General features: G+C 43.4%; 1 protein-coding gene and 1 long non-coding RNA gene across 2 annotated transcripts; one reads left to right on the forward strand and one right to left on the reverse strand.

Annotated features, from left to right (window-relative positions):
• Positions 1-2,291: 2,291 nt before the first annotated feature.
• Positions 2,292-7,562, reverse strand: LOC131127631 (uncharacterized). Its single transcript, XR_009129533.1, has 3 exons — positions 7,448-7,562; positions 7,016-7,357; positions 2,292-3,489 (listed from the first exon to the last, which is right to left on the reverse strand). It is a non-coding gene; the product is annotated as an uncharacterized LOC131127631 (long non-coding RNA).
• Positions 3,957-6,418, forward strand: LOC131127614 (gastrula zinc finger protein XlCGF57.1-like). Its single transcript, XM_058069673.1, has 2 exons — positions 3,957-4,366; positions 5,309-6,418. The coding sequence occupies exons 1-2, from the start codon at positions 4,189-4,191 to the stop codon at positions 6,244-6,246; spliced, it is 1,116 nt and encodes a 371-aa protein (XP_057925656.1). The 5' UTR covers positions 3,957-4,188; the 3' UTR covers positions 6,247-6,418.
• Positions 7,563-12,650: the final 5,088 nt, after the last annotated feature.

The following is a 12,650-nucleotide window of genomic DNA, read 5'->3' on the forward strand; positions in this document are numbered from 1 at the left end:
GAAATAAAACCTGTCATAACGTTTGTCTATATGTGCCCTGTGATTGGCTGGCGACCAGTCCAGGGTGTACCCCGCCTCTCGCCCGAAGACCGCTGGGATAGGCTCCAGCACCCCCGCGCCTGAGGAAAAGCGGTAGAAAATGAATGAATGAATGAACCTGTCATAACAGTTTAAACCTGAAAACGTGAAGTCGCAATGAATAAAAGGAGAATGACCTCGAGGAGATTCATCTCCAAGTAAAAGCTTAAAAGCTAAAACACCGTGAAGCCGAGAAGAACGGGAGTTCAGGAGCAAACTTCTAAACTAAGCGTGTTCCTTATGTGTTTGTTATCACGTTTACTGTCAAGAATGCTCCTTCCACCAATCATGAAACCTGGAGAAACTCCTTCCACCAGCCCACCTCGGAGAGATGATTTAAACAGCAGCAAAAGCTGGGCTGGGATTCCCTTAATCACTCGTTCATAATCAACAGGATCCATGTCGATATTATGTTTTTGAACAAACATGTTATAGTTGTATGATGTTCCATTTCTGTCAAAGAAATCAGAGAAAAAAATGATGTTCCTTTCCAGGCATTGTTTGTGGAACATGGACTTGTTTCTGTGCAAAATGTATTGGTTATTCCACATAATCCATTTGTGAGGAGAGAAGTTGTGTTTGAAGGCCAACTTCCATGAATCCAGGGCTTGCTTGTGAAAAAGGGATAACTTAACAGGTAACTTAGAACAGTTAAAGTTACAAGTCAGCAGGAACTTGAGGCCACCACATTTTTCAAACAAAAGGTTGGGAAAAACAAACCAAGGACTTTTGTCACACATCAGACATTTTTTTGACCCATTTGATTTTGAACATATGGTTGAGAGTTTCAAAGTCAATGGCATTAAATCCTCCTTCAGAATAATTTATAATCATTGTTTTCCTCTTAATATGCTCTGTTTTATTTCTCCATAAGAATTGAAATAATGTAGTCTTGATGGCGGAGGATGTTTTTCTGTCAACATATAGTGATAGGGCAGGATAAACCATTCTAGAAATCCATCAGCCTTGGAGAGCATTATCCTTCCTTGTAAGGTGAGGTCCCTCTGAAGCCAACAGTTAAATATAGATTTGGCCTTTTACACTTTTGGAGAGAAGCTCTCAGTTAGCCGCTCACTTGGATTGCAACCCCAAGATGCCGAAGAGAGTTTTTAACAGTAATTCTGCTTGTCTGTCTCATGAATGAACAAAATTTCACATTTCTTTCTATTGATGACTAAACCAGAAACCTTGGGAAAAGCCTCCAAACCCTCCAAGGCTGATGGGATCTGCTGATCATTTCTTAGAAATATACACGTATCATCTACTAGTGGACTAATTAATAATGAGTGCTCTCCAATACTGATCCCTTGCACATGAATACAGTTCACAATGTGTAGGTTCAACATCTCAGCTGCAATTAAAAACAAATAAGGAGAAATTGGACAACCTTGTCTTTTACCTCGATTAAGTACAAATCTTCGGGAGGAACCTTCAGATAAAGCGACGCTACTATCAATACCTTTATATATAGTCTGGACCATTTTTTTAAAGCCAGCTCCAAAGCCCAGGTGGCCCAGAGCTGTATATATGAACTCATGTCCCACAGAGTCAAATGCCTTGTAAAAATCTAAAAACAAATGAGTGCTCCATCATCAACAAGATGTGAATAATCTATCATATCCAGCACTAGACGGACATTGTCAGGTATGTGACGGCCTTTCATGAAACCTGACTGTGTAACTGAGATGATCTCTTCCAAACAAGGTTGTGGTCTTTTAGCATATAGGGACGTCAAAATGTTGTAGTCTGAATTCAGCAAAGTAATGGGTCTCCAATTTTCAATATAGAGAATATCCTTATTGGGTTTCAACAAAAGAGTGATGATGCCCTGCTTCATTGTTTCTGGTAATTGGCCTCTAGTTAGAGCTTCACTGAAAACACACAAAAGCAAATCTTTGATCTCATTCCAAAATGTTTTGTAGAATTCAAAAGGTAAACCATCAGGGCCAGGACTTTTATTAAGGGGTACTTTGTTTACAATGTTATCCATTTCATTTATTGTTATGGGGCTGTCACATTTGGCAGAGTTATAAGAAGATATTTTTGGTATGAAGGGATGAATTGTTTGAAAAAATTATTTACATTCCTCACTATCAAAAGATGAGGAGTACAGCTTTTGATAAAAGTTTGACGCATATGTTTTAATTGCTTTGTTATCAGAAATAAGAACATTATTTATGTAAAGTTTATCAATTCTTTTAGTAGACCCACATTTCTTCTCCAAGCTATAAAAATAAATAGAATTTTTCTCCCCGTGTTCCAACCATTTGGCTCACCGCGCCGCGGGATCTTCCTCTCACTCCCATCACGCTGTCTTCCTCCATGGACTCAGCGTCTCAGTTTGACCTTCAATACTGAAAGGTCATCAACATGAACCCTAACCAAATGCGTCAGGTGACGCCTTCAAAAAGCATCACCAAGCGTCTCCTTCATTCCTCGGTGCTGGGATATCGATGACCTCCGCCGTCTCCAGATGAGGATCTTCAGCGCTCCTCCTCAGTCGCATCTCTCATCACGAGACAAACTCTTGTCGTCCAACAGCAGGATCGCTTCGGCCCTCCTCGTCGTCCGGCTCGTGGCTGCGAGGATGGTCCTCTTCACACAGGAAAAACCTTCTTGTTGCTCAGTTTGTGCTTGTGATGAGAATGTGAATTTGCTGATGTGGTTTTGGTGGAGCACCACGCAGATGTTCCATGTGACCGTTAGCTGATTCCCCAGCAGGTCTTGAGACTGAAATGCTTTCTTTTCAGTAAATTTATGTCAGGAACTCTAGTTTCTCAAAAGATCTAAACAAGTCGTCTGGTTGTCTCCGGCTCGCTGGACAAATGGCAGACTAGAGGGGGCACCGTGTTGGGGGATTCACGATAAATCCCAACATCGGTGGGGGTGGGAATGTCCAGACAGACCCCGACAAGATGCTCAGGCCCACTGTGGTCCGCCTCATGTCGCTGTCACCATCTGCATCGCTTCCTGTGTGACAGTTTTGTGTTTCACGTTGTCTGCCTTAGTTCCTGCTTCCATGCCCTTATTTTGTAATTTTCCTGTGTTGGGCTGTCCTGTGTTCTGTCACTTTTACACCCTCTTCTACGCGCACCTGTTTCTAATTTGATTGTTGTATTTAGTTCAGCCGGGTGCGTCTGCCTTTTGTTGGTGCATTGTTCATTGTATAGCTGTATAGCTGACAAAGAGTCTACGCAACATAGCACTCTCTCTGGTTTAACTTCCTCTATCCATTGCAATCCCATAATGATTGCCATCATTTCAGCTGTATAAACTGAGAGCTGATCTGGTATTCTTTTTGCAATACTATAATTCATTGAGGGTATATAAACTCCCATCCCAACCTTCCCTTCTTCCTTTTTTGAGCCATCTGTAAAAGAGGGACTTGAATGATGGACATGATCAATGTACCTATGGGTAAAGGAGAAATAAAGGCAATTATCAAAAAGCAAACCATGGGAAATGGCAAAGCAGATGATACATTTGATAAAAAGGGAAGGCAATACGACAAAGTACAAAAAGATGTTAAAACACACGGGGTGAAGATGAAAAACAAAAAAGAGGAAACTACCTTAACAAGGCTACGATTGGATCATACTGGGTTAAACAAAACGTAGGTAAAAGCACATGTGAAGTATGTATAGAATGTAAGGCCATAGAGAATGTGGAAACATGTACTGTTACATTGTAGGGAATATAGGGAAGAGCGAATGAAGCTAAGTGAAAGGATTACTAAAGTAGGAAAGGAGTGGAGCATGGACAGTATATTAGGGACAGTTGGTGAGGGTGTTAGAGATATACAGAGGGCGGTGATAAGGTATTTAAAGGACACGGGACTGTATAAAAGAATATAGATTATTAAAATAATGATTACCATTATCAAGATTATAGAATATTAGAATATTTATTAACATAATAAGTAAAGTGCCCATAGATACATACTCTGGTGCAGTAGGTGGCGGTATGCACCCTTTTCAAAGTCATGGTTGCAACCCGCCATTAAACCAAAAGAAGATGAAGAGAAGACGGAAGTGAGCAGCAACGCTCGCGAGGAGGACGAGAGACAAAGCGGGACGGCGAAGCACCATACTCGCTACAAGAAACATCAAAATGCTCAGAGAGTTGGTGAAGGAGCGACTAATGGCGGCGGCCGATGAAATATTGGCGCTGTTTGAAAGAACCGTAGCGTCCTACGAGGAGGAACTTTCTCGAACGAGAGAGGAGAAGGAGCGGTATCGGCGAAAACTGGACGCTGTTTATAAGACTCGCGTTATGCTCCACATTGAGGGTATGTTTGCATGTTCGATAACCTGCTGGTGAAGCATTTAAAAGACTTGATTTATATACGATACGGAATGCGGTTTTTAGGCGACACTTCCGGAAGGATGCCATCCAAGATGGCGGCCAAAGTACAATGTACAATATCGAGCAGGGCGTATAACATAAACATCACCATAAAAATAACCATAAACATCAACATGAGCACACGACGGTTGAAAAATGTTATATAACAAGTTATATATTTCATCTCGCATTAAAAAGCTTTACTCTTGTTCCCGTTTTTATTGTTTTTTAATAGTTCAACTTTATTCTCGTCATATTAAGACTTTAATCATATTTTTTGACGATTATACCATTTTTACCACCAAGCTAATTTTCCATGTTCATATTTAATATGCTCGATGCTAATAACTACATCGGTTTTTCTAGACTGCCACGTTTTGTTCTTTCTTCTTAATATTGTCTTGTAGGGCTGCGCCTAATGATTGTTAGAACATTCCATTCATCATTTCATCTATTGAAGGATTGGATTAAACATTTGTCATTTCCGCCTCTTTCTTCGGAAATGGAAAAATGTTCTCTTGAAATAACATGAAGTCATCAAGAATGTCAATGTTTAGCTTCAGGAACAACAAATGGACACAAAAATACACAAGTACAAATCCACCTGACTATCAAGGCTCCTCTTTGATAACCAGACAAAATATGACATCATCTTTCCTCACAATATCACAGGTTGGATTGACTTAGTCAAATCAAGTACATACGCCTTCATCACAAAAGAGCCTGAAAGCGCTTTACAGGTCGAGATTTCTTTCTCTTCTAATATTTAGACTTTATTTTTGTAAAGTTACTGCCACTTTTTCACAGCCTAATTTTCCAAAACTCTATTTGTTGTTTCATGTTTCATTCTTTAAAAAATATGTTTGGGTTTTATTGTGACTCGCAGACAACCAGAAGCTGGTGCATGCTCATCAAGAAGAACGGCGGGGGGGCTCCACTTTCAGGTCCGCCCACGTGAAAGAGGAAGGCGAGGCGGAAGTCTCGGCCGTGCTGGACGGGGCGTGTCCTCTCGGGCCGGAGGAGGTGCCGCTGACGGTCGTCTCGGTGAAGATGGAAGACGACGAAGACGAGCCCCCCGAGCCCTCGCACCTTCGTCACAGTCGGAGCGAGGAGGACGGGGATGGAGACCACCGTGGGGGGGTGCGAGGGGGCAGCCTCTTGCCTCCGCTGTCAGATGCCGAGGATGAAGACAGGGAGCATGGCCAACAAAGCGTGAGCAGCGACACGGATTGCGACGGCGATATCAGGATGCACGCCGACCACAAACGCTCCGAATGCTCTCAAAAGAAAGCGGCTAAGAAACGTTTGACCTGCTCGTTTTGTGCTCAAGGGTTTGCGGGAAGGGGCCACCTGACCCGACACATGCGGACGCACACAGGAGAAAAACCCTTCCGGTGCTCGGTTTGTGGCAAAACCTTCACCCAAAATGCAAACATGCTGTCGCACATGAGAAAACACACGGGGGAAAAACCTTTTCGATGCTCGGTGTGCGGCAAGACCTTCACTCAGAAGGTGACCATGGAGTCGCACATGAGGACCCACACGGGAGAGAAACCTTTCAGTTGTTCCGTGTGCGGCAAGCGCTTCTCCCAGAACGCCACGCTGCTGTCGCACGCCAGCACGCACACGGGAGAGAAACCTTTCATTTGCCCCGTCTGCGGCAAGAGTTGCTCCCTCAAGGTGGGCTTGAACCGACACATGCGAACGCACACGGGAGAGAAGCCGTACTCCTGCTCACTCTGTGCCAAAACCTTCACCCGACGCTACAATCTGACCGCTCACGTGCGAACACACCACGCTCAGGAAAGGTTCCCCAAATCATGAACGCCATGATGAGGGCACATGACCTCCGAGTCAGCGTCGCGAGTCAGCCCGCGGAGGATGGATGGATGGTGGATGATTATGAATATGTCAGTGATAATGAACAGTGTTTATGCTGTGTGTTATTAATATTGCATTGTTTACAATAAAGAGCATTTCCATCCTCACCTTGTGTCTGTGTACAATAGACAAATACATCAGGAATATCGGGAATATGAGTTACAATTAAATATTACATCCATATCAATAACAGTACACTGCTTGATTAGATAAGCACAAATATCTCAGAATTAGGACTTAGATCTTGCAATCTTGACATTCGTTTCTCCTAATTCTGACCTTTCCCATAATAATGACTTTTTATGTCACAATTATGACTTATCATACAGATATTTCTTGTCTTTCATCGTCCACAGAAGAGCCCAAGGAAATTGGGACAGAATATCAAACAGAAGCCGCTAACCGGTTCTTTCAAGCTACTGTTCGTACTTTCGGCCAGCAGATGCCGCCATGTGTTAAAAACCCTTTTCAATACTTGGGTCCACCAGAAAGCATCACGGCAGTTTGGTTTGGTGTAACGTGTTTGTTTTTGAACGCGGGAGGAAGCCGGAGTGCCCGAGAAAACGCACGCAAGCACGGAGAAAACACGCCAAGTCCACACGGAAATGCCGGAAGCCAGATCTCCAGGCTAGCATGCTGCGTCACAACAATGGGACTGGTCTTATTGCGACAGTAGATGTTTAGAAATGTAACGACTTGAAAAAAGCATCACCTGCCACCCAGGACCAACCAGTGGAGCCGCTCTTCCAGATCCTCCTATGAAATGCCATCGTGTTCGCTGAAAGGCGGGGCCTGAATAGAAGTGCGTATTTACATCCGAGGAGCGCACCAATCAGGGAAGACGTGGACGGTTGTTGTTTCTGCTGCCTTAAGTTGGCGTGAAGTGTTGGGACGCCCGGAAACCTCCGTGGAAGCCTCATGGCTGTCCTTCGTGCACAAGACAGGAACATATGTGGCTATGCAGCAACTCTTTTTGTGCCGCCACTCGATTGATCCATAGACTCCAGTTCCTTTTACAAATGTTTATTTCCTTTCGTCATGGAACATCGTAGAACTAATGTGCAAAAAATAACGTGAAAATTCACCAGGCAGTTAAAAATCAGCGGCACTGTCGCTGTTAATAACAAATATAAACAGCACTCACCACTTTAGCCTGCTTCTCAATCAATGGTGGAGTCACAACTCTACAAAACTCTACTCTTAACAGTGTCTAGAATCCTTTTATTGTGACATTTACATCTCTTGAGCAGTTGTCCTTCTTATACCTTTCTCAAAATGCACGAGCGCCACCTAACGGCCGTAACTGTCCTTAACTTAAGGAAGTGATGAAGTTAGTTTGCTATAATTCAAAATAAAAGTATACATTTCAAATTAACAGCGTTACAGCTGCAGTCACACTCCCACCATCACACAACGTGTGATTTACAATGAAAATTGGCCCTTTAATGAGCCTTGCAACACATCAATAACATACAGGTATGACTTCAAACATTGAACACACTAATTGAAATCTAAACTAATTACTCAGCCTCAACTAATAGTACTGTCTTGTGTATAGACCTTTCTAAATAAACTGGCTTACATGTGCGAGTGCCTTTACTGTCGAATGTTGTGTCACTAAGTAGCAGTTTGAATTTTCTGACCCTTCCGTCGAGTCCTTGGAAAACTTCAACTACCTTTGCCAGCTTCCACTGATTTCTTGGTGTGTCATTATCTTGTAACAGGACAATGTCATTCACTTGGGCATTTCTCCTGGCCTTGTTCCATTTGAGTTTTTGTTGCAAATTCAATAAATACTCCTTCCTCCACTTGGTCCAAAATACATTGGACAGAAACTGAACTCGCTTCCACCTTTTCTGAAGATAAGAGGTCTTCCCTTACAAACTTTCCAGGTGGCGCAATGAATGATGATTTCATAGTCAATATATGATTTGGAGTCAGGGGCTCTGGTCCCAAAGGATCATTGAGATGGTCCGTGGTCAATGGTCGACTATTCACTATAGCCATCACTTCGTACAAAAAGATTCTTAATAAAGAGCAGTCCAGTCGTCCACTCGCCTGGTCTGAGATGGATGTGAGGACGCTCCTCACGGTTCGTATTTGTCTCTCCCAGACACCGCCCATGTGACTTGATGCAGGCGGGTTCATGACAAAATTGCATCCTAGCCTTTTTAAATGCTCATTCTGCATTCCTTTCATTAGTTCTTGAAATTCATTGCGTGCTCCCACAAAGTTCCTGCCTTGGTCGCTTTGTAGTTGACTTACATTGCCCCTTATAGCAATAAAGCATCGCAATGCATTCAGGAAAGCATCAGTAGAAAGGTCGTCCAATACTTCAATGTGAAACACAAGCAGGTGAATAGGAGACCGTATCGCTTCAGGTCTTCCCTCCTTAATGTGGAATGGTCCAAAGCAATCCATGCCACTGTATGTAAATGGAGGGGTAACTTCCATCCTCTCCATTGGAAGGTCAGCCATCCTTTGTTCTTGATGACACTTTCTGTATTTCCTGCATTTGACGCATTTGAAAATGAACTTTGACACTTCACTACTACAACCGAGGATCCAAATTCCATTGAAGCGCAGTTCATTGATAGTCATTCCACGACCCTGATGTTTGACCTTCTCATGGTAGTGCTTTATCAGCAAACGACATACGTGATGTCCTTTTGGGAGGATAGCTGGATGTTTGACCTTCTCATGGTGGTGCTTTATCAGCAATCGACATACGTGATGTCCTTTTGGGAGGATAGCTGGATGTTTGATGTGGGGATGGAGTGTTGCTTTTGTTAATCTTCCCCCCACCCTCAGTATATCTTTGCTGTCAATGAATGGGTCTAACCTGTACAGCTGAGTTGACCCTTTGACCTTTTGTAATCCTTTCTTTTGGACTAGAGACCTGATTTCATCTCTGAATGCATCTTGTTGAACTATATGGATGATGAATTGTTCAGCACCCGTTCTTTCTTCAAGTGTTGTTTCACTGCAACTCGCTTTAAGTCCTTTCACTTCCTTTGCCAAACGTTTAAGCCTTGCTATGGCCCTCACGGCACTCCTCCAGTCTGAAAATTTATCAAGTCTGTCCGCGAGAGACCTTTGTTCTTTTGTCTTTGTTATATGAACAAGTGCTCTTTTGATCTCTGGATCGTCGTCTTTGAGTTCTCCCACCTTAATTTCTTCCTCTTTAGGAAGTTCATTTTTCCACAAGAAGCTAGGTCCAGTTAGACTCTGCAAGCTCCTTAGTGGAGAGTCCACGAGAAGCATAGTCAGCCGGATTATTTTCGGAAGCAACATATCGCCACCGACTTGGTTGTGTGCTTAATCTTATTTGCTGGATTCGGTTAGTGACGAATGCATGAAATCTCTTTTCCTCATTATTAATGTACCCAAGGACAACCATGGAGTCATTCCAAAAGTATTCCTGTATAGATTCCATCTCCATCTCTGTCTTCAGCAGATCACTTGTCGTCGTTGCCACTAGTGCAGCTGAAAGTTCTAGCCTTGGGATTGTTGTCATCTTTGTTGGTGCAACCCTTGGCTTCCCCATGACAAGAGCACAATGGACTTCTCCAGACTTGGAAACAGCCCTGAGGTAAGAACACATTCCATAGCCAGAAACACTGGCATCCAAAAAATGGTGAAGTTCATAGCACTGAACTTCCTTGGTTGTTAGTGGTATATAGTGCCGTGGAATCTCAACCTCAGACAGATTAAGGAGGTCTTGGAGCCATGCTTCCCAGTGCGGTCTGAGGTGATCAGGAAGTGGCTCATCCCATCCTACCTTGTCTTGACACATCCGTTGTAGAATCTGCTTACCTTTCAAGATGACCGGTGCCACAAATCCAAGAGGATCAAAAATTGAGGCAACTGTCGACAATACTCCTCTTCTAGTAAAGGTATGATCCTTTATCCTCACACTAAACTGGAACATATCGGAGCGATATGCACCACTGGACCCCAAGAACCTGTTCCATTCTTTGTTCTCCCAGGGCCAGGTCCAGATCAGCTGCACCTTCTGCCTGTTCTTGCTTTGGGATTGTGTCAAGCAAATTCCGATTGTTGGTGATGAATTTTTGCAAGTGGAGCTTACCAGCACTGCACAGTTCTCTTGCCTCTCTGACAAGCTGGATGGCTTCTGCTTCACTGTCCAAACTTGTCAATCCATCATCGACATTGTTGGAACTGTTGTAGATAAGTTATCCAATTTGCTGGTCTAGCTGTTTGCCTTTCTAGCTACAAGTTGGTAAGATAGGTATAGCTTTGTTCTATGTGTATGTATGCATGACTATCTTTTATTGCAGGATGTGGCACCAGCAGAAGGGGACAGTTGATTGCTCAAGCAGTCAACCACGAGCAGAAGCATGTGTGCATGAGGCAGATAGTGGTTTGTTTTTAAATGGTCTCAACTGGATAGTCAGCACACCTTTCCCGTAGCAGTTGAGGCCTCATGTGACCTAGGGCATTCCTAAATAAAAAGGCAGGGGAGTGAAGGCTGTTTCAGAGTTGGTTTGGAGGTTGTTACTGAGCAGACTTCAATCACTCTCCTTGCAAGTAAAATATCTCACATCTCTTTGTCCTCTTTGAGCAGATTGCTTTACAGATGTTTGGTGATTAAACCTGACATTTACATGGTCCTTCGAGCCGGATCCCAAGATACGACGCTTCCAGCGTGTGAGTGAGATCCCAGACAAGTCCGTGGCCACGGCAAAAGACCCTTTCCGGGACTGGTTACTCCCTCTCGGGCTGGGATCAGACGGTTGACGGGAAATCCAAGGACAGAGAGACTGTGAGTACGGATTTTAATAAAAAGAGTGTGGATGAAAGTTGACATAAAATAGATCTTGGTGGGCCAAGATAGGGAGAGAGTTAGGCGAAGTAAAAATAAAAACCCTGACAGTTCTAGACTCCATCAGGTCAGACAGTTAAAATCCGTGGGAGGGCAGACTCCTCTAGTTGAAATAAACTACGTTAAATTCTGTAAAGGATGGCGGAGTCCTCTAGTCTGTAAAAACAAGACGCGCGAGTGTGAATGTGATCGTGTGATTGAAAATATACTTACCACTAGGTAATTATATTTTATACCAATACAACAGGGTAATGATGACCCTTTGTGGATGTTGTGGAATCTCCACCTGAAAAGGTCGAAGTGAGATTACCACAAAGCGGACGTTTATCACCATCCTGTTGCTGAATCCATTCAGTGTTAGAACACCCTAGGTGTTGAGACCCACTGAATCCCAAATTTTAGTTCAAAATGGGAAAAGGACAAAGTAAACAACAAATAATAGACGAGTTACCGTGTAAAGATTGGACGGTGATACAATTAGAAGATCCAGACGCAGTAAAACCACTCCATTTTTGGATAACACAATATGGCTTCAATGGCAAGTTATCCACCACACACATAAAAGAATTACAACAGAAAATTAGAAACGACACAAAGGGAAATAAAAAATCGATGAACAAACGAGGCTTTGAGCGAACATGGATGAAAATAGCAGGTAAAAGAAAAGAAGGCGAGAGGAAGGAAGGAAGACATGAGAAAGAAGAAAAAAAGAGACAGATGGATGAGGAAGTAAAACAAAAAGAGGAAGAGATAGGGACAAACGCTCCAAAAAGGGAAGATGGAGGGACAATACTGTTCCACAGACAGGAAGATAATAATTATGTAGGGCCATACAATGAAGCGAGGCAACAGTTGAATGCAGCTATAGCATCTGCCCCTGAGGCAGTAGAGGAAGAGCCGCCAAAATATTCCCCAGCCGCACATGACACACCACAAACACCCTTTACAAGATCTCAGGGAGGGGTAGGAGAGTGGACAAAAAATATTGCAGCTGGGATAGGTCCTCTCGCCAGCCCCAAGGGTTCCAAAGGTCACTGAGGAAGAGACCCAAATCTTTCCTCTGCCTAATCCACGTGCAGGACAAGACGGTGAGGAGCCTATAATTAGAGTATACAGGACGTGGACATTGGAAGACATCAAAAAGGCAGTGGAAGGCATTCCTCCTCACAAGGAGGATGTAGATGAATGCATAATAGCAATGGAGAACCTTAGAAGCTCGTACCATCTCAATGGGACGGAAGTCCAGCAGGTATGGATGTGCCAACTCGGATCAGACTGGTGTCAAGTCAAAGGAGGTTATTCTCCAACAGACCGACGTGGCCGAGTCTTGGAGCCAGGCTCCACAGAATTAAGACACGAAGTAGAACCTCTCCTAGAGCGCATACGGACAAAATACAGAAAGAAAGCAAATTACACAGAAATTAGTAGATGCAAACAAAAAGATGGTGAGTCATTTGATGAGTACAGAAATAAAATGGAAAAGGTGTTTAGACGCCACAGC

Source organism: Doryrhamphus excisus, chromosome 4 (assembly GCF_030265055.1).
Source record: "Doryrhamphus excisus isolate RoL2022-K1 chromosome 4, RoL_Dexc_1.0, whole genome shotgun sequence".
In the NCBI taxonomy this organism is placed as follows: domain Eukaryota; kingdom Metazoa; phylum Chordata; class Actinopteri; order Syngnathiformes; family Syngnathidae; genus Doryrhamphus; species Doryrhamphus excisus.